This window comes from Ctenocephalides felis, unplaced genomic scaffold, assembly GCF_003426905.1.
Source record: "Ctenocephalides felis isolate EL2017-DRISC unplaced genomic scaffold, ASM342690v1 CF-g0.4_SCAFFOLD_03572, whole genome shotgun sequence".
Lineage (NCBI taxonomy): Eukaryota > Metazoa > Arthropoda > Insecta > Siphonaptera > Pulicidae > Ctenocephalides > Ctenocephalides felis.
Window position 1 is genome coordinate 18,303,461 of NW_020539726.1, and position 23,297 is coordinate 18,326,757.

Here is a 23,297-nt window from a genome sequence, read left to right on the forward strand (position 1 = left end):
TTTTTTTCTGATTATGGATTCAATCTTGAACTACACATTTTGAAAGTAAATTATCATTGCTGAGATCGTTTTAAATCAGTTAAAAGCTTTTAAACTTTTTTTTCACATCAGGAGGTGAGGGAGAATAATCTTGAGTATAAGTATCGAGCTCTCCACTTGCGTCAACGCGCTGGTAAGAGTCCAATAACTCAAAAAGTGATCATCGGATCAACTTGAAATTTTCAGAGAACATTTTCAAGATATTACACTTAATGAAAATGCAAAAAAATAAAAATCAATTTTTCAAAAATTCCAAGTACCCCTAGCCCCTTAAAAGATCTAATAATATTCTACAATATTACGGATAACAATCAAGTACAACTTTTATCTTTGCATACCACTCGAATTTAAATGCAACAACATGCTAAAATTACTTCCATTAATATTTGGGTGACATTATGATTTTGCGCCTAAAACAAGAAAGGGTTGCTCTCGCCGTGGCCGTGTGCGTCACAAGTGAGGCTTGGAGCGTGATCCTGTACCTGTGTGCCCCCAGTGCCCCTTTCACTTGTATTTTGAAATGAAAAAATTTATACTCGCTTAAATAATACGTGTTAAATAGAGTGTCCGGTGCTTGGTGCCGCCCGGCGTTACGGGACTTTCCCTTATTTATTTCATTCAATGCTATATTGCACGTATAATACACGAATTTTAAATCAGATTTTAGCAAAACAGCAAAAAATATATTTTACAATGATTAATCAGCGGAGAATTTTACTGAACGTAAATAGGTAGTTGTTTGTTTAATGTGTTTGTATTGAACAGTATAATAACTAAAATTCAACATGAACCTCTGTTCCCTGACCTGCCCTATATATGGGTTCAACTTTTATAAAACGCACACCAACCAAACCTTGACATTTTAGAATTATCTGATTTTTTTACAGATATTAAACATAAAATCACTTGATTTTGATCATTTGATTGTATTTCAGGATTTTGCTAAAAAATGTTCATGTAAATATTTACGATTGAAATATGAATTTTTTCGTCAATTTTTATGAACATCCTTTGCGGTAAATTAATTATCTCCAGTTGCGCTGATCGAATCAGTATTATTAGTTTTTCATTACACTTATATTAAAGTAAACTTTATAATAATTTTAAAAAAATTGTTTTTGCAATTTTCCTAACAGTAACAATACTTGAATCGTTTGTAATAGAACGACTCATATAGTTAAGATTATAATAAACCTTAATTTAAAATTATTGATACTAATGTGTGTTTGAATAATTTTGAATATTTTACTCATACAAGAAATACGAATTAATAAAAAGTTCAATTGATTAATTACTAGTAGAACCAGTAAATTTCTTCAGTTGGTTAAATGTGATCGGATCATAAAGGTTTTATACATGGAGTTCATTGTAGGTATTATCTGAATACAATAAGAAATCAATATTTCTATCATTTTTTGAGGCAATAATATTTATAAAAATATTTGATAAAAGTCCACGTGTAAATGGAGCACTAGTCTATTAATCAATTCAATATTTTTTGTAAAAACTTTATTACCACGGTATATGTGTATAAATTAAAATTAGTATGACTAGCAATGTTGATCATGTCGTTGGTACTATGGTCCCACAGACCAATCCGAATTTTATATTTAGTAGTGTTTTTTCTATTTGTTAATAGTGCACAAGGAAACTATTTGGAGAAGCAATTTCAAGTTGAACATTATGGAGCAATGTTCAGTCAAATTCTAAAAGTATTGGGCGCCGTAACGGATGCAGAAGATTACACCGACACAATATTCTTGATTGATGTAGATGGAATTATTAACCAACTGAATATAGTATTTGATAAAAATGCTTTTATAATATATGATATTGGTAATAAAGAAAAAATACCTCCACATAACTATTTGAAGAGTTCTTATCTATACATAATAGATAAGCCCAAACTCAATGTATTTCAAATGTTGCAAAGATTTTACAAATGGAGTAATTATGATGTCCAAACCCCTGTAAATGTGTACGTACATACTTTAACTTTACAAGAAGAACTTGATTGTTACGATTGGATGTCAAATATTTTCAAAAAACTCTGGTTAAAAAATGTGACTAGAATATTAATTACTTTTTGGTCGAATGTAACGCATTCTTTACAATGGTTTACTTACCACGTATTCTTAAGGAAAATATACAATCAAACAGGGATTTACAGTTTGAGCAAAAATATAAGCTTGTCAAATAACAACATGTATGGACACTTGTTAGATATCTGTTTGTACGATTTACCACCTTCTAGCATTACGATGCTTGATAATTATGGAAATTTGGCAATATCAGGCTCCGATGGATATGCAATGAAGACAATTTTAAAAGCCATGAATGCAACTTATCGTTTAACATTTGAAGATGGAAAACACGAAAGTCGCTTGGTTGCATCAAGAAACAACTTAATAAATCACAGATGTGATGTTTTATTTACATCCCAGTACTTTGTTGACAATTCAAAACCAGACTTGCAATATATATACCCACTCCAGGTAGATTCCTGGTGTATAATGGTGCCTAAATCTGGGAAAAGGAGTGATATAAATAGGTTTATAAAACCGTTTGCCAGTGGTGTTTGGTTCACAACAGTAGTTTTTATTGTGTTGATAATAACAGCCTGGTATTGGTTTTTCAAGTTTCATGATGAAGTTCACAGAGCAGATGATGAAAATTCTACATTATTAATTCTATGCGGACTTTTCCTGAATTATTGCATTCATATAAAGTGGCGCGATGTCGGAAACAGTGCTAGATTTTTAATGATGGCAGTGACGATTTATAGTTTCTTTCTAACGAATTCTTATTTGGGTTTATTATTTGGTAGTTTGATGACACCTATTTATAATGAAGATATGCACACATTAAACGACGTTAACAAATCGGGTTTGAGAGTAATAGTTCATGACGAAGAACTTCAGAAATGGGCTGAGCAAGGTTTGAACAACGCCGATTTAAGTCGAATGTTTTTACCAGAATCCAATATGAGTAAAATATTAGAAATGAGGGATAATAATAATATACATTATGCTTATGCAGTGAGATATCGATATGCAAGTTTTTTATTAGCACGAGAAGTACATACAGAACATGGCAGGCCTATTTATCATATAGTCGAAGAATGTTTTCTTCCTACATTTGTCAGCTATGTGGTTACTATTGATTTTCCTTATGCTAGAAGGATTGAATACTATCAGAGTTTGCTAAAACAAGCTGGATTGTATGAACATTGGTCTGTAGTTAGTTTATTCGATTATAATCAAATGACAGCTTCAGCTTCAGCTAAAATCGAAGAGAAAGATCCATTTGATTTACTAAGATTGACGACGGCTCATTTGGAAGCAATTTTTTATGTTTGGATATTTGGCATTTGTATTAGTTGTCTTATGTTCCTTCTAGAACGAACTAGTATACGGAGGAGTTGAAAATAAAATCAGTTCGATGCTCATTAAATATTTTTTTAAGTCCTAATAAAATTGTGCAGTAAAAATAAGAATAAGAAAAAATGCAGTAAGTCTAATGTTTTTGTTATAATTTTTGGTTGTATCACAAGTCTCATAAAAATTAACAAAATTTTAAATTTTTCTAAAATGGTGTTTTTAATGTCACTGATTGCTTTTTGGATTTTGATATTGATTATTAATTTATATTAGTCGATAATAACTAATTTTATTTTGAAAATGACATAAAAATTTGTGAACGTTTGAATAGAATAGTCTATAGTAGTTTCTTATATTAAAATACTCTACACTTTATAATATTTGGGATATACACATTGGGAATTTTATGCAACTTGCCTTACGCCAAAATACATCTAAGAGCTGGTTAATAATCAATGAACGGGTCGATTGTGATTAGTCGTCGTGTCGAGTGAATAGAGATATTTCGTTGTATGTGTACCGGCGTACGTTGTATGCGTCACCGAGCAGCAATATATCGGAATGTCATTAGATTTTAAGTTACATCGTAGTACAAAACTTGATTTAATAAAAAAATACCTGAATCAAAAGAATATTTTACCTTGTCCCCCAAAAATAATTATAATGAAAATATTAAAATAATTGAAACATTTATGCCGTGTACGAAACGTAAGTTTATTAAAATAATTTCTATATTATTCGTAGTTTATATAAATTTTTGAAGTTATTAAAATTTGAAGATAATATGGAGGAACCATAGAACTACCAAAACCTTATATAAACAGAATAATTGAATCATTTATTGAAGTGATTCTCTGAATATGATTGTAATATTGATCCGATAAATTTATATGTGTGTTTGCAAGTGTGTGTGTATGTGTGTGAGTGAATGACATAAGCCAAATAGCTCATAGAATAGTTATGTATTCTGATTGCTATTGAAAATAAAAATTAAAAAAAAAAAAAAAAAAAAAAATATTATTCGCAGTTTATATAAATTTTTGAAGTTATTAAAATAGTAAATATTTTTATAGGTAAAACAGATATTATAGCTGCTCAAAAATTGTATCGCCAGCGAAAAAGTAAAAAAATACAAGCAGTCAATGAATGTATGTTAATTTTAATTACGTGAAGTTTTCAAACACAATTACATGATGAGTTAAATTATGAAAACAATATTTGTTTTGGCGTTGTTTAACATAATCCACTGTGTGAACAAATATTATAGAATTTATTAATCAGCAATTACTTCATTTCTCTAATAAAGGTTCAAGTCCTAAATGCTAATTACAATGACAAACCGATCATGTTATATTTAAAGTATGAGTTCAATTACATTATTGTTTTTAAATATTAGAAATATTTTTAGTGCTATAATAAACAAATCATTTATAATTTATTATTATATAAATATGTATAATGGTTGACATTAAAAATAAATGTGTACGAGTATATCACGAGTTTTACCATATTACTAATAAATATAAAATAAATCATTCAAAATTTTTATATGATTTATTTTTAACTTGAATGCCATCTCATACAATAGCAAAAAAGTTAAACTTTTCGCGCACTCTTTTTTTATTGAATGTATCTTTACTGTTGCGCATATTAACATATGGGCCACACATACAAACTCTACCTATATAACTTATTGATAGAGTTTTCTATTGTTTTATGTCATGTGGCTAAATATTAGCAAATATATCGTTATGTGTTAGTGAAAGCATATAAAATGATTTTCTTACGATAATTGTACCAGAACTCTTATACTACCATACAAACCATATCGCACATTTCCTGGAACTTCATTATTCATAAGCCGATCGCCTTTATACGATACATATTTTTCTTTGACAGTTCCAATAATTTGTAAATGCATAATTAATATTAAAAACATAAGGTAAAGAAACCGGATTTTAGTGCAAATAATTCAGTCAGTTCGGTTGTATTATCGAAGAATGAAGCACATTGTAATACTTCTAATATTTGTGTTCATTTTACCAAGTACATTGTCTAATAATATTTCAGTAAGCCTTCAGGATAACAAAGTTAAGGATTTACTCAAGATAATTGCAGCAATTTCATATACCGAAGAATATACTGAAACTATAATAATTATTGATGTCGATAATGTAAGTCACAAAATAAATTTTGAATTTAATGCAAATTCATTTATCGTATACGACAGCAACTGTAAAAAACCTTTACCTAAATACAACAAATATAAAGGTTCGTTTTTATTCCTTGTTGACCGACCTAGAGCAAATATTTATCGTTATATAAAAAGATTTTACAGATGGAGTAACTATGATATTCAAACTCCTGTCACCATATACATACCATTTGTAAAAGTCGAAGAAGAGTTAAATTACATGAAATGGATCAAAAATATGTTCAAGAAATTGTGGCTTCTGAATCTGACCAGAGTGCTTGTAGTTTTCTGGTCACAAATTACAAACTCCATGCAATGGTTCAATTATCATGTGTTTTTAAAAACTGTGTACAACCAAACAGGAATTTATGATTTAAGATCTAATATGTCTGCAGCTGAGAAAAATTTCTACGAGTTTCCACTTATGGTTTGTTTTTACAATGCAGTTCCTTTCAGCATCATTTTAAATGTTGAAGACAAGGTGTTAATAGCAGGAATAGATGGTTTTATGATGAAAACGATTTTGAAAAAAATCAACGCAACTTATCAAATTGTCAAATTCGATAGCAAGAATGGAGCTGATATTCCTGAATCAAGACAAGCTGTGATTGACCATCGATGTGATGTTTTATTTACTTCTCAATATTTCGTAGACAACTCTAAACCTGATCTCCAATATTTGTATCCAGTGGCAACCGATGAATGGTGCATTATGGTTCGCAAAGCTGGTAAAAAGATTGATATATTCAGGTTTATCAAACCGTTCAAACCACGGTTTTGGATTGCAGTAATTTGTTGTACTAGTTCTGTAATTATAATTTGGAACTGGTATTTAAAACAAGCTAGCATTTTACTCCATAAAGAAGACAAGAAATTGAACTGGTTGCACGTCATAAGTATTTTTCTGAATGTCACGTTATCGATAAAGATGTCAAAATTATCGGCTTCAACAAGAACTATGATTATGTCTGTTGTAATTTATAATATAACGGTTTCATATTCTTACTTGGCGTTATTATTTGGCAGCTTGATAACACCGATATATAATGAAGACATGCACACTTTGGACGATGTTAATAAAACAGGTATTGAAATATATTTTCTTATTATTTTAACAGCAATCAGAATAATTTTAAGTACTATACTATGATTAGTTGTGCTGTATTTTTGATTACATGGCATTCATTAGAAGGCTACATAATTGTTGTTTTCTCTCTTTGTGATATATTTTTTACTTTATATAAGTGTGACTATTTTTGCTTGATATATCCAAGTCTATTTTTTAAGTGAAAACGAATTCGACTACTGCTTGATATCAAGTTGTCGAAATATTGTGGTTGTACTTTCGAAGCTTTTGCCTATGCACTAAACGCCCCTGGTATTAAAAAAATAAATATTAAACTAGTGGTGTATGGTATCGTCCCTTAAGGCAAATTAAAAGAACTTTTCGTACCCTAATGAAATATTCGAGGAATATTAAATGTTTTGAAATAGATTATTATAAATAATGTAACTTTTACTATTCTTATTTTATAAAATGTAAATAATCAAAACTTAATCAATCGGATTTAAAATGAAGAACATGGTGTAATATTTCTAAGTATTATGTAAGTTGAATTGCAAAGTTAAAATTATTTATTTAAAGTATATAAAATATAAATGAGAACTTTTACTATAATTATTAATTAGAAGAAAAAAATCTCACCTTCAAAGCAATCGTTTCGTCAATACCAGCAAAAAGTTTTTTAAATCCTTCAAATCGGATGCTTAGTTCTCAAACTACCTCTTCTCCCCATCAGTACGAATCGAATGTTTTTGGATCATTTAAATCGGTTGATCCGTTCTCTTGAAAACTGACATTTTTAGCACTTTTTGCTTCGCATTTCCAAAATCGCTGGACCTGTCTTCATCAAAAACTAATCAGCATGTCTCGTCTTCAATAGGAATCGAACGGTTTCTTAACCATTCAAATTAAATAATCCGTATGCTCAAAATCATCGACGAAAAATTGTTTCAACCAAAGAGTTTCTGAACATTTTGGCATACCTTAGAAAAATGGATGTGTGTGTATGCAGATGCAATTTTTTTACAAACACTGATCAACCTATTTGAATAATTCAAAAAACATTCGATTTGTATTGATAAGGAGACGTGCTGATTAGTTTTTGGCGCAGGCAGGTCTAGTCGTTCCGAAGATACGGGGCAAAAAGTGCCAAAACCGGTAACACAGTTTTTAAGAGAACGGAGCATCCGATTTCAATAATTCAAAAAACATTTTACTTGTATTGACAAGATAAAAAAACTGATTAAATTTTTTGGAAGGTCCAGCGGTTATAGACTCTCAATAAAAATAAGTTAAAAAAATGTCATTTGGCGGTCAAGAATGTTTATTGGACATATGTACATCAAATTATCAGATATTTTATAGAGATTTTATTAATGTGTACACATTTTGTGTGAATGTTTTGGGTTCAGTACCAAAATTTTCATTTACGGTAGGGAAAATTCCAGCAATTTGTCTTAAGGCACGATGCCATGCACCTCACTAGTTTTAAAATAATTTGCTTGAGTTACTGCTTTTAATTATTATGTCAACTGAAAAGATTGAGACAAGTGTCTTTTTTGAATCGATTAGTGAGGTGCACACAAAATTGCAGCCTAATATTTCAAACATTTTTAAAAATGTGTAAAATTTACATAGATGTAATATTATTGTTTATATGCTGTAGAAATTTTATATTGCTATTTCTTAGAATATAAAGCTTACTGTGTCTCCGTGGTAAAAGCTTTGTCTTGCAAATACAGATTTCTGGTTCTATACCCAATTTGGTCCGCTTTATATCAATCAGTTGTTGATATCAATTTTTATTTAAAATTATAGATTGAGAATATGGTCTGAAGTAAAAATAGCCAATCAAAGGTTTTGCAGAAATATATATTCACATCACTACTTAAAAGAAATCTAATACCATATCATCAGAAAGACGATGGTCAACCCTCAGAAAAACTATGTTAAGAAATATACATCGCATTAGCTTATAGAGTACATTCTCGTAGTTCTGATTGCTAATTCTGATATATGAATTTTTTTTTGATTGGTAGCGGCTTAAAAATCTTTAATTTTTATTTCGCCAGGCATGAAAGTAATGACTCCTGAATCCGAGTTCGACCGGTGGGCCGATATGGGCTTGAACAACAGTGACATTTTGAACAACATGCTAGTAACAGATTCTAACATGTCAAAAATATTACACATGCAAGAAACAATGCAATTAGAATACGGTTACACTGTCACTTATCGACCTGCCAGCTTTCAGGTCAAACTATCAAAATATTATAGAGAAAATCGGCCTGTGTATCACATCGTTGAAGAATGCTTTTTGCCAACTCTGTCCAGCTATGCCATCACAATTGATTTTCCTTTCGGCAGAAGGATAGAAAGATATCAAACACGAATTCTGGAATCTGGAATTCCAGAATATTGGGATGCTATTAGCAAATATGAATATACTAGTGTAGTACCGTTTCACTACGAGAGAGATGATAAATATGATAAAAGTGTTGATGTTATTGCTTTGAATATGTCCCATTTTGGTGGAATTTTTTATGCTTTGGCTATAGGTTTAATTATAAGTTCAATTGTGTTTGCTTTAGAAACTGTGAAAGGGTTCAATATTATACCTAGCTTTTATAAGTCAATGAACACGAAATTTAGATAATAATCAATGATATTTTGACTTATAACTCTTGTCATTATCTTATCATGTAAGGATAATTTCAAGCATTGAAATTATCATCAAATTTTTAATATAACCAGATTCAAATTTTAACTTAACATACAGAATTTTTCAAGACAAAATAGAATTTTAAATACTTTATATGAAATTCTGGTCGAGTGTTGTCTTTAAATATCTTGTTTCAATGAATTAATAGTTGGTGGTATACACCTTATTATTACTTTTATTTCATTCAATAAACTATATTAACAAATAAAAACTTTTGTTTTCTCTGTATTTTTGAATGTTTAAAATAAATTAATAATATTGTAGGAACATATGAATTTGGTCCAAAAAGTGTAACTAATAATGATGACAAAAATAAATCTAACGAAAACTCCAAAACTTATGTATAAGCAATAAATAAATTTCTGTTTAACAAAAAATTGTTTAAATTATTAACAATATTAATAGTTGATTATAAAATGCATGTAAAAATCGCACACATATATCTGGTCGTCTTAGTCGTTACTAATTTCAATTTAATCTGAGATAAAATGTTCTGTACTTATTTGTTACAAATTTGATTGAATTATTGAAATAACACTTCAAATAAAATAGTAACATAACAAATATACTCATAGATAAAGTTATAACGTCTGTTGGTGCTAATAATCTCTATTAACCTCCTTAGTGCCATACATCTTTTCGTAATATATGTAAAAAATGACAAGAATAACCACCCTTTTTTTAATGAAATTTTTGAGTAAAAAAATAATATGTAAATTTTCAAATTTTCCAAAAATCAATGACACTTGAGTCGCTACCTAAAACGATTAGACAAGTATGAGTGAAAAAATTGACACAAGTACGACTTAAGCCGCATGATCTTCGAAGCTTGAAGATAAAACTTTTGACACATCCTAAACAAATTCTACAACATAATTAAAAGCTTGCCCTTAAATTAGTTCTGTGTCACTAAGTTGTGCAGCTTTTCAAGTGTGAACCATTTCTTACTCAACTAAATAGTCTTAATTAACTTAACCAGATGCGTTAATTTATTATTATCAGACAATATATATCAGGGGTACAACTTAGACACTGGTACGGCTTGAGCAAACTTATATAGAGTTGCAATTTGGTAACACCGGAGTAAGTTAAATTCGAGTATATTATAACACCTACCTCAAAGCCAATTCGAAAATATATCTGGAGTCTAGAGCATAGCTCTGTACAGATCAGAAACATGGACTCCAAGAAAGTCCTTAAGGCCAAATCTATCTAAAGAGTTTTAAAATGTGGTGTTGGAGACGAATGGAGAAGATGAAGGGGACAGACCAGATAACAAACGAAGAAGTCCTGAGACAGAAAGAACTCTACTTAGCACGATCTTGAAAAGAAAAGAAAACTGGATTGGACTCATTCTGCAAAAAAAGGCCTCCCACACAACGTAGTCGAAGGTAAAATAAGGCTGAAAGGAATGGGAAGAAGAATGCAGATGGTTGATAACTTATGCGGAGGACTATGAAGCATGGAAGCAGAAGTTTGGAAAGGAAAATACATATAAAATGTATAAAGAAGTGCGATGGGCATAATAGGAATGACAGGGAAGAAAGAGTAAGGAATCCATTAACTTATGGTGGCTTTCACACCATGGACCTGCTTTACTACAGGGCAGACTACCATTTATTATTATTATTATATCATATTATTATTATTTCATATTATTATCTTATATATAAAAATGGAGCTCTCTTTTAAATGTCCAAGTAAAACTCGAAAACGGCTGAATCGATTTGGCCAGTCTTAGTCTTGAAAAATTCGTGCAGATGCCAATTCAGAGAAAGTCCAAAAGGTGAGAAATTGTTTCAAATCCACGTAGGAACTTAACATTTTTAATTTGAAAATTTTTGTAGAAGCGCAATTGAAATAAAACAATGGACGGTGGCCAATATGTGAAATGTCAAACGTTTTTGACAGATGATGTTCAATTACGTTTAATACAATGTTTTACGTGAATATCATTTAATTATGATTAAATTGTAGTTAGTAGTTTTGTTTGTAGTTTTATTTATATACAAAAACGTTAGTAAACGGGCCGCAAGTGTTACAAGAGACTCAAAATATCAACTTTTTTGAAATGTTAATATGAAAATGCATTTTTTGGCATATTTTTCTTTAACACGGTGCTCTGAAAGATCTCATTTGTATAATTGTATACTCATTGGTATTTATAAATCATTTTCTAGGTTATATTATTTTTTATTTATGTTATTTAAATTCAGAACCTAAATTTGGTATCGATCAAATGGACACTTTGTCGAATAACATTTTCCGAGTTATAATTTTCCAGAATTTATCGAAGAATAGATAGTGATATATGAAGGTCCGGGGTTAAAACGGTCCACCAGAGATGTGTTAAAAACCAGTAAAGTTCAACAAAGAATTGAAAAGTAGAGGGAAAAAGATGTATAACCAGCTATAAGCTTGATTTGAAAACGGTAATCTTTGAAATGAGGGAGATAAACGGTAATCTTTGAAAATCCATAATAAAAGTATTTTCTTCCGTTGGTAGTTTTTTAGCATTAGTTAAAAATGTAATTATTTTGTAAAACACCTTTAAAATTATAATAAGGTTTTAAACTTTTTTGCCACCTGCCCGTTTCAAGTTACCCCGCCTAAAGGGTAAAAAGGTCTGAATAACAAATTTTTGATAGACATCAAAAAAGCACATTTCTACAATGATGAAGTAGAAGACAGTTTACTAAACGTAGTCAGATAATTGTTCGTTTGATATGTGTTATTTGTTGTGATATAATTGTTATGGTTTTCACAATATAGTTTATATTTGCTCAAAGTCAAACTGGACCTTTGTGCCTCGCCCTGCTCTACATACATACTTTTTATTAAATTTACTTTAATTCATCGAATGTTACTTGGAACTTTTCAAAAAGCAGGTCAAAGAAGAAATACTTAATTCATTTTAATTGTGTATAAGCTCAGTACTATTATTTACAATTATACACAAAATCCAGAATTCAAAAAGAATCTGAAAAACTTGAGACGTAATCAATAAGTAAAAAAACCAAAAAAGAATTGGATGGATTATACTATGATTTCTATAGAAAGTGTATAAAACTTCCAGTTTGATTGTATTGACAAAATATAGGCAAACAAATGCAGTTTATTGTTTTTATAATACATCATTATATTATATTGCATTAAAACAACACATCCTTATACACTTAAAGTGTTAATATTTTTGATTCTCTAGAAATTCTTTAGAATATACCTTACTTAGCAAAACAACGTTTGCCGGGTCAGCTAGTCTTATACATAAAAATGGAGCTCTCTTTCAAATGTCTAAGTAAAACTCAAAAACGGCTAAACCGATTTGGCCAGTCTTAGTCTTGAAAAATTCGTGCCAATCCAGAGAAAGTCCAAAAGGTGAGATATTATACCAAAATCGCGTAGAAACTTTACATTTTCAATTTGAAAATTTTTGTAGAAGCGTAATTTGAATAAAACAATAGACGGTGGCTATTACGTGAAATGTCAAACGTTCTTGACAGACGGTGTTCAATTACTCTTAATAGGAAGTTCTACGTGAATATTTACGACAATATAAGTCGAAAGAATAAAAAAACTTGAACTGGATTATACCATGTTTTGCTATAGAAAGTATATAAAACTTCCAGTTTGATGGTATTGACAAAATATCTGAATATCTGAATATCTGAGTATCTGAATCTCGGAATATCTGAATATGTAAATATCTGAATATCTGAATATGTGAATATCTGAATATCTGAATATCTGAATATCTGAATATCTAAATATCTGAATATCTGAATATCTGAATATCTGAATATCTGAATATCTGAATATCTGAATATCTGAATATCTGAATATCTGAATATCTGAATATCTGAATATCTGAATATCTGAATATCTGAATATCTGAATATCTGAATATCTGAATATCTGAATATCTGAATATCTGAATATCTGAATATCTGAATATCCGAATATATAAATATCTGAATATCGGAATGTCGGAATAACGGAATATCTGAATATCTGAATATCTGAATATCTGAATATCTGAATATCTGAATATCTGAATATCTGAATATCTGAATATCTGAATATCTGAATATCTGAATATCTGAATATCTGAATATCTGAATATTTGAATATCTGAATGTCGGAATGTCGGAATATCTGAATATCTGAATCTCGGAATATCTGAATATCTGAATATCTGAATATCTGAATATCTGAATATCTGAATATCTGAATATCTGAATATCTGAATATCTGAATATCTGAATATCTGAATATCTGAATATCTGAATATCTGAATATCTGAATATCTGAATATATGAATATATGAATATCTGAATATCTGAATATCGGAATGTCGGAATATCGGAATATAGGAATGTCGGAATATCGGAATATCGGAATATCGGAATATCGGAATATCTGAATATCTGAATATTGGAATATCTGAATCTCGAAATATTTGAATATCTGAATATCTGAATTTCGGAATATCTGAATATCTAAATCTCGGAATATCTGAATATCTGAATATCTGAATATCTGAATATCTGAATATCTGAATATCTGAATATTTGAATATCTGAATATCTGAATATCTGAATATCTAAATATCTGAATATCTGAATATCTGAATAACTGAATATCTGAATAACTGAATATCGGAATATCTGAATATCGGAATATCTGAATATCGGAATATCGGAATATCGTAATATCTGAATATCTGAATATCTGAATATCTGAATATCTGAATCTCGGAATATCTGAATCTCGGAATATCTGAATCTCGGAATATCTGAATCTCGGAATATCTGAATATCTGAATCTCGGAATATCTGAATATCTGAATATTTGAATATCTGAATATCTGAATATCTGAATATCTGAATATCTGAATATCTGAATATCTGAATATCTGAATATCTGAATATCTGAATATCTGAATATCTGAATATATAAATATATGAATATCTGAATATATGAATATATGAATATCTGAATATCTGAATATCTGAATATCTGAATATCTGAATATCTGAATATCTGAATATCTGAATATCTGAATATCTGAATATCTGAATATCTGAATATCTGAATATCTGAATATCTGAATATCTGAATATCTGAATATCTGAATATCTGAATATCTGAATATCTGAATATCTGAATATCTGAATATCCGAATATCTGAATATCTGAATATCTGAATATCTGAATATCTGAATATCTGAATATCTGAATATCTGAATATCCGAATATCCAAATATCCGAATATCGGAATATCGGAATATCGGAATATCGGAATATCGGAATATCGGAATATCGGAATATCGGAATATCGGAATATCGGAATATCGGAATATCGGAATATCTGAATATCTGAATATCTGAATATCTGAATATCTGAATATCTGAATATCTGAATATCTGAATATCTGAATATCTGAATATCTGAATATCTGAATATCTGAATATCTGAATATCTGAATATCTGAATATCTGAATATCTGAATATCTGAATATCTGAATATCTGAATATCTGAATATCTGAATATCTGAATATCTGAACTGAATATCTGAATATCTGAATATCTGAATATCTGAATATCTGAATATCTGAATATCTGAATATCTGAATATCTGAATATCTGAATATCTGAATATCTGAATATCTGAATATCTGAATATCTGAATATCTGAATATCTGAATATCTGAATATCTGAATATCTGAATATCGGAATATCTGAATATCTGAATATCTGAATATCTGAATATCTGAATATCGGAATATCTGAATATCGGAATATCGGAATATCTGAATATCGGAATATCGGAATATCGGAATATCGGAATATCTGAATATCGGAATATCGGAATATCGGAATATCTAAATATCGGAATATCGGCATATCGGCATATCGGCATATCGGAATATCGGAATATCGGAATATCGGAATATCGGAATATCTGAATATCTGAATATCTGAATATCTGAATATCTGAATATCTGAATATCTGAATATCTGAATATTTGAATCTCGGAATATCTGAATATCTGAACATCTGAATCTTGGAATCTCGGAATATATGAATATATGAATATCTGAGTATCTGAGTATCTGAGTATCTGAGTATCTGAATATCTGAATATCTGAATAGCTGAATATCTGAATATCTGAATATCTGAATATCTGAATATCTGAATATCTGAATATCTGAAAATCTGAATATCTGAATATCTGAATGTCTGAATATCTGAATATCTGAATATCTGAATATCTGTATATCTGAATATCTGAATATCTGAATATCTGAATATCTGAATATCTGAATATCTGAATATCTGAATATCTGAATATCTGAATATCTGAATATCTGAATATCTGAATATCTGAATATCTGAATATCTGAATATCTGAATATCCGAATATCCAAATATCCGAATATCCGAATATCGGAATATCGGAATATCTGAATATCTGAATATCTGAATATCTGAATATCTGAATATCTGAATATCTGAATATCTGAATATCTGAATATCTGAATATCTGAATATCTGAACTGAATATCTGAATATTTGAATATCTGAATATCTGAATATCTGAATATCTGAATATCTGAATATCTGAATATCTGAATATCTGAATATCTGAATATCTGAATATCTGAATATCTGAATATCTGAATATCTGAATATCTGAATATCTGAATACCTGAATATCTGAATATCTGAATATCTGAATATCTGAATATCTGAATATCTGAATATCTGAATATCTGAATATCTGAATATCTGAATATCTGAATATCTGAATATCTGAATATCTGAATATCTGAATATCTGAATATCTGAATATCTGAATATCTGAATATCTGAATATCTGAATATCTGAATATCTGAATATCTGAATATCTGAATATCTGAATATCTGAATATCTGAATATCTGAATATCTGAATATCTGAATATCTGAATATCTGAATATCTGAATATCTGAATATCTGAATATCTGAATATCTGAATATCTGAATATCTGAATATCTGAATATCTGAATATCTGAATATCTGAATATCTGAATATCTGAATATCTGAATATCTGAATATCTGAATATCTGAATATCTGAATATCTGAATATCTGAATATCTGAATATCTGAATATCTGAATATCTGAATATCTGAATATCTGAATATCTGAATATCTGAATATCTGAATATCTGAATATCTGAATATCTGAATATCTGAATATCTGAATATCTGAATATCTGAATATCTGAATATCTGAATATCTGAATATCTGAATATCTGAATATCTGAATATCTGAATATCTGAATATCTGAATATCTGAATATCTGAATATCTGAATATCTGAATATCTGAATATCTGAATATCTGAATATCTGAATATCTGAATATCTGAATATCTGAATATCTGAATATCTGAATATCTGAATATCTGAATATCTGAATATCTGAATATCTGAATATCCGAATATATGAATATCAGAATGTCGGAATATCGGAATGTCGGAATATCTGAATATCTGAATACCGGATATCTGAATATCTGAATATCTGAATATCGGAATGTCGGAATATCTGAATATCTGAATATCTGAATATCTGAATATCTGAATATCTGAATATCTGAATATCTGAATATCTGAATATCTGAATATCTGAATATCTGAATATCTGAATATCTGAATATCTGAATATCGAAATATCGGAATATCGGAATATCGGAATATCGGAATATCGGAATATCGGAATATCGGAATATCGGAATATCTGAATATCTGAATATCTGAATATCTGAATATCTGAATATCGGAATATCTGAATATCGGAATATCGGAATATCGGATTATCGGAATATCGGATTATCGGAATATCGGAATCTCGGAATATCTGAATATCTGAATATCTGAATATCTGAATATCTGAATATCTGAATATATGAATATCTGAATATATGAATATATGAATATATGAATATCTGAATATCTGAATATCTGAATATCTGAATATCTGAATATCTGAATATCTGAATATCTGAATATCTGAATATCTGAATATCTGAATATCTGAATATCTGAATATCTGAATATCTGAATATCTGAATATCGGAATATCTGAATATCTGAATATCTGAATATCTGAATATTTGAATATCTGAATATCTGAATATCTGAATATCTGAATATCTGAATATCTGAATATCTGAATATTTGAATTTCGGAATATCTGAATATCTGAATATCTGAATCTCGGAATCTCGGAATATATGAATATATGAATATTTGAGTATCTGAGTATCTGAGTATCTGAATATCTGAATATCTGAATATCTGAATATCTGAATATCTGAATATCTGAATATCTGAATATCTGAATATCTGAATATCTGAATATCTGAATATCTGAATATCTGAATATCTGAATATCTGAATATCTGTATATCTGTATATCTGAATATCTGAATATCTGAATATCTGAATATCTGAATATCTGAATATCTGAATATCTGAATATCTGAATATCTGAATATCTGAATATCTGAATATCTTAATATCTGAATATCTGAATATCTTAATATCTGAATATCTGAATATCCAAATATATGAATATCTGAATATCGGAATGTCGGAATATCTGAATATCTGAATATCTGAATATCTGAATATCTGAATATTTGAATATCGGAATGTCGGAATGTCGGAATGTCGGAATATCTGAATATCTGAATATCTGAATATCTGAATATCTGAATATCGGAATGTCGGAATATCTGAATATCTGAATATCTGAATATCTGAATATCTGAATATCTGAATATCTGAATATCTTAATATCTGAATATCTGAATATCTGAATATCTGAATATCTTAATATCTGAATATCTGAATATCTGAATATCTGGATATCTGAATATCGAAATATCTGAATATCAAAATATCTGAATATCTGAATCTCGGAATATCTGAATCTCGGAATATCTGAGTATCTGAATATCAGAGTATCTGAATATCTGAATATCGGAATATCGGAATATCGAAATATCGGAATGTCGGAATGTCGGAATGTCGGAATGTCGGAATGTCGGAATGTCGGAATGTCGGAATGTCGGAATGTCGGAATGTCGGAATGTCGGAATGTCGGAATGTCGGAATGTCGGAATGTCGGAATGTCGGAATGTCGGAATGTCGGAATGTCGGAATGTCGGAATGTCGGAATGTCGGAATGTCGGAATGTCGGAATGTCGGAATGTCGGAATGTCGGAATGTCGGAATGTCGGAATGTCGGAATGTCGGAATGTCGGAATGTCGGAATGTCGGAATGTCGGAATGTCGGAATGTCGGAATGTCGGAATGTCGGAATGTCGGAATGTCGACATGTCGGAATGCCGGAATGTCGGAATGTCGGAATGTCGGAATGTCGGAATGTCGACATGTCGGAATGCCGGAATTTCGGAATGTCGGAATGTCGGAATGTCGGAATGTCGGAATGTCGGAATGTCGGAATGTCGGAATGTCGGAATGTCGGAATGTCGGAATGTCGGAATGTCGGAATGTCGGAATGTCGGAATGTCGGAATGTCGGAATGTCGAAATGTCGGAATGTCGGAATGTCGGAATATCGGAATATCGAAATATCGAAATATTGGAATATCTCTAGAAATTGATTAGAATATACATTACTTAGCAATACAACGTTTGCCGGGTCAGCTAGTTATATTATATTATTACTGTATACAAATATGAGTAAGACCTTATTTACAACTTTTAAAATCTTTATCTGTTAATCTAAATCCAATTTATCCAAACAATGCTTGTCAAATGCAATGCAACTATACCAACTCTTTTTTTAATTTTCAAGACATTTTCAAACTCGTGTTCCGGAATGGCTATAAGTTTTTTCTTTTATTCGGTTTTTGTGTCTTCAATCGAGTTAAAACATCGTTGTCCACGCATTTTTAAGTCAAAAATACAGCCAAAAGACACACTATTCTAAATTGGTTAAATTTTTGGCGAAATCACAAAGAACGAGTGAAGTGTTCGATGGTGCATTATTGTTGTTCAAAAACAACTTTTATAATGGTGTTGACTGACCCATTTGAAATTCCAACAATATCAGCCAGCTCTATAGTAGTCAATAGACGATTTTGCAGCACCAATCCTTTGATTTTGTTGATTAGTAGATGTTCATGGTCGTCTTAAATATGGTTTATCTTCAATATGCGACCTTTAATTAAATGTTCTCGATCTTCGTTGAACAATTTGTACTAATCAAAGACACTTGCTCTTCACATTGACTTCTCACCAAAAGCTTTTTTCATCACATTCAGAACGTTTCGGTTACTGATATTTCATTTCGCGCACAAAATTTTATGTTAATTTTTCCCGAAGAAAGAACTTTTCTTTGTTTGCAAACAGAAGCATAACGATTACACCAATGAACAAATTGGCGTAGTAAAATTTGACGCAGATGTAATAAAATTACTACTAGCTTAAAAATAAACTTGTTGGTATTGGTATTTAGCCTTGAGGCAAGTTACATGAACTTTCCGATATGTGTAAATAATCGACTTAATCAACAATAAACAAATTAATTTATGAGTGATTAAAAGTATTCCGATTGTATTTATTACACATAATTGAAAACGAACGAACACTCGGAGTATTTTCTAAAAGCAAATTTTCACAAATCAATAATTTTTATAATTGAACCAGTTTTCGTAGGACGTTAATGGTTTAGTATGTTCATTAAGACCAAGTAATCTATCGTTATGTTATACCAAGTATAATCATCTAAATTTAATTTTAACAAACGACAACAAAACTTTTCTCAAACTTTGATGGATTTTTAAAATTAAACTACTTGTCGTAAGGTTGTAATATTTCAGTAAGTTCTATAAGACCATGATATACATCACCAAATAAAGTTTCATAAAAATCGGCTTGAATTTTTTTTTCAACAGTTAATTACAAGAAAACGGCTTGGTAGATTTTCACTTAAAACTAATCAGTATTATTCCCAACTTATATCTTTCGAACAGTTTTTGATTTTTTAAGATCGATTCGGTAGAATGAGCTTAAATGTGGACGAAAAGTTTAACACTCTTTTTCAAATTACAAAGAAACGGCTGGCCGATCGACTCACAAAACTGACAAACTATAGTGCTCATTGAGATACATCGAATGGCTTTTAAATTTCTGAAATCGGTTCAGGCGTTTTTGAGCAAACGTCGATGAAAGGTCTAATTTTGACAAATGCGAAAAAACGATACCAATTTTTGGAAACTTTGACGAATTTTTAAAGCTAAACGAGTTGTCGTAGGGCGGTAATATTTTAGTATGATCTAGAAGACTATGGTATCTACCGTCAAAAAAAAGCATAAAAATCGTCGGAATTTTTTTTAAACTTTATTAGAAGAAAACGGCCCGGCCGATCTTTATCAAAAACTAATCAGCACGATTCCCAACCAATATCTTTCGAACGGTTTTTGAATTTTCAGAATCGATTCAGAATTGCGGGCTAAAACGTGGACGAATATTTTTTCACTTTTCTGCTATTTATAAAGAAACTGCTGGGCCGATCGTTGCACAAAACTGACAAACAATAGTCCTCATCGAGAAAACGTCGATTTACGACAAAAAATCTGTTCACATTTTTCGAAATTGGGCCTCATTCGATTCAGAATGTCTTGAAACGTCGAGATAACATAAAATTAGCGAATCGGATTTTTTGAAGAAAACAAACTTCTCATTCGGGAAGTTAAAACACTTGCCAAAATCGAAGAACCTGGATAGTTTGAATTAGGAAGTATTCCTTATATTCGTAGACAGTATTATACCATATTTGTTTTTCTGATCCCGTTGCAATCCATTTCTTAGTCAGTTCTTAATTGTCCGATCATAGCTAATGGGCGCGGATGGTTTTATGCCTGTAATCCATACTCTGGTCTCTCGCAAAGTGCCTTCACCTTGCACCGTGGTCTACTGTCACCGCAAACACAATCGAAGTGTAGGCGATCCCGTTTGCAGAAATAGAAGCGGACGTTTACTCAATGAAATCTTACGTTCATTGAGACAGAGAGAACAGAATACTAGAAAAAAATTTTCTAGGCCGTTCCATACGCCCGCAGGAGACAATAAGAAGTACAATAAACTTTTTTGAATAAATAATATTTTATATCTTATTATATTGATAATGTTAATGAATCATAATTTTATTAAGCGTGAAGTTAATTAATCTATGTAAAATGTTTATGTGCGTCATTGTTAATGGACAGGATTAATACGTAGTGAAACAAATGAAATACGTTCATTCTAATTGTAACGTATAGAAAGTGTAGGCAATCATAAAGATTTCCGTAGAAATATAGGACATCAATATTTTTAATTATTAACTTTTCGTAGGGCAAGTTATAGTAATCGCAAGAAAATCGAAAATTAAAATTTTTATATATCTTTACGTTTTAGAGGTTTCTGAACATTTTGCCATACCTTAGAAAAATGGATTTACGTATGTGTGTGTGTTTGGATACAATTTTTTGTCGACGATTTCAGGAACACGGTTCAACCGATTTGAATAATTTGAAAAACATTCGATTTGCATCAATGGGGAGATGTGATGATTAGTTTTCAGTAGAAGCAGGTCTAGCCGATTTAGAGATACAGAGCAAAAGGCGCCAAGAATCGTAATTAGGTTTCTGAGAGAACGGAGCATCCGATTTGAATAATTCAAAAAAAATTATTTGCATTGACAAAATGAAGTACCGTTCAAATTTTTGCGAAGCCAGGTTTAGCGGTTACAAAGATCGATCGTCAAAAATGATTATTAGACATATGCACATCAAATGATCAGATATTTTATATAGATTTTAATAATACGTATGAATTTTGTTTACATTTCTATGAGTTATACCAATGTTTATCCGTTTGTCTGCCATGCGGCGCTTATGCGCTTCCGTATTTCTTCTATAAAAGAGCCACGCAGCAGATTGCTTTGAAAAAAGCTCAAAATTTTCAGAAAAACTCAGTGTATGAAAAAAAATTTTTCAAAAAAAGTCATTTTATTTCAAAAATTTCAAAATTCTCAAAAAACGTGCTTTTTTTAAGTTCATAAAAATTTAACCCTCTGTCGGGCGCAGTCCAAATATGTACACAATCGGGCGCAGTGTATCTGACAGATACAGGTTATAAGTATATTGGCAGGAAACTTATAGTTTTATATATTTTTATTTAATTTGCGTTTTTACAATGCTGAATATGTATATTATGTGTAAACAAAAACAAAATATATATGAGATCAATATTATTTTTATAATATAGCAAAATATAAAAATCCGTACATGCGCTCAAAATGCTAGACGCACAAACCTTACTTTTTCTGTAATGAATAATTTAATTAATTATATAAAAACAATTGTCAGATTCTGTTGGAATGTTTATACAAAGACTATTTAAATAATTAGGACAGTAAAAACTTAGTGTTTTTCGTCATTTTGGACGTCAAAGAGAATTTGGCTTAGTGCGTTTTTTTTTTTAACAAAGTTGCTACTAGCAAAATATGCGAAGTCCAAAGACAATCTAATATGGACGAATAAATAGTCGACATAAAATAACGAGGCTACTGAGATATGGAGATCTCGATGACATCAAATTATGAAGAAACATGCTAAAATGTTGGCCCTGTATCTGTCAGATCGGCTGCGCCCGACGGAGGGTTAAAGGTTTTTTAAAAAATTTCGTTTTCATGCCATGGACCACTAGTTACATAAATTTTAGAGCCCATTATGGTATAATAGTTATGCACTTAATAGAGAATTTTACTGGTTCCGTTCTGTAGTATTGTATCTTCTACTATGGCTTATAATACTTTATTTATAG

At 30.1% G+C, this 23,297-nt stretch overlaps 3 protein-coding genes across 3 annotated transcripts in view; all 3 read left to right on the forward strand.

The window, feature by feature from the left end:
* The window catches only part of LOC113387600 (COP9 signalosome complex subunit 1-like), a 256,475-nt gene that overhangs the window by 39,351 nt on the left and 193,827 nt on the right, over positions 1-23,297 (forward strand). The window lies entirely within an intron of this gene.
* LOC113388190 lies at positions 2,244-3,464 on the forward strand. Its single transcript, XM_026625591.1, has one exon. It carries the CDS (start codon positions 2,244-2,246, stop codon positions 3,462-3,464), a length of 1,221 nt encoding a protein of 406 aa, XP_026481376.1.
* LOC113388191 lies at positions 5,420-9,332 on the forward strand. Its single transcript, XM_026625592.1, has 2 exons — positions 5,420-6,698; positions 8,749-9,332. The coding sequence occupies exons 1-2, from the start codon at positions 5,420-5,422 to the stop codon at positions 9,330-9,332; spliced, it is 1,863 nt and encodes a 620-aa protein (XP_026481377.1).

Excerpts from the sequence above, each read along its gene's own strand:
- LOC113388191 (XM_026625592.1), top strand. The coding sequence starts at position 5,420 with ATGAAGCACATTGTAATACTTCTAATATTTGTGTTCATTTTACCAAGT. Across the intron at positions 6,699-8,748 it reads GGACGATGTTAATAAAACAG|GCATGAAAGTAATGACTCCT; the intron begins GTATTGAAATAT and ends TTATTTCGCCAG.
- LOC113388190 (XM_026625591.1), top strand. The coding sequence starts at position 2,244 with ATGTATGGACACTTGTTAGATATCTGTTTGTACGATTTACCACCTTCT.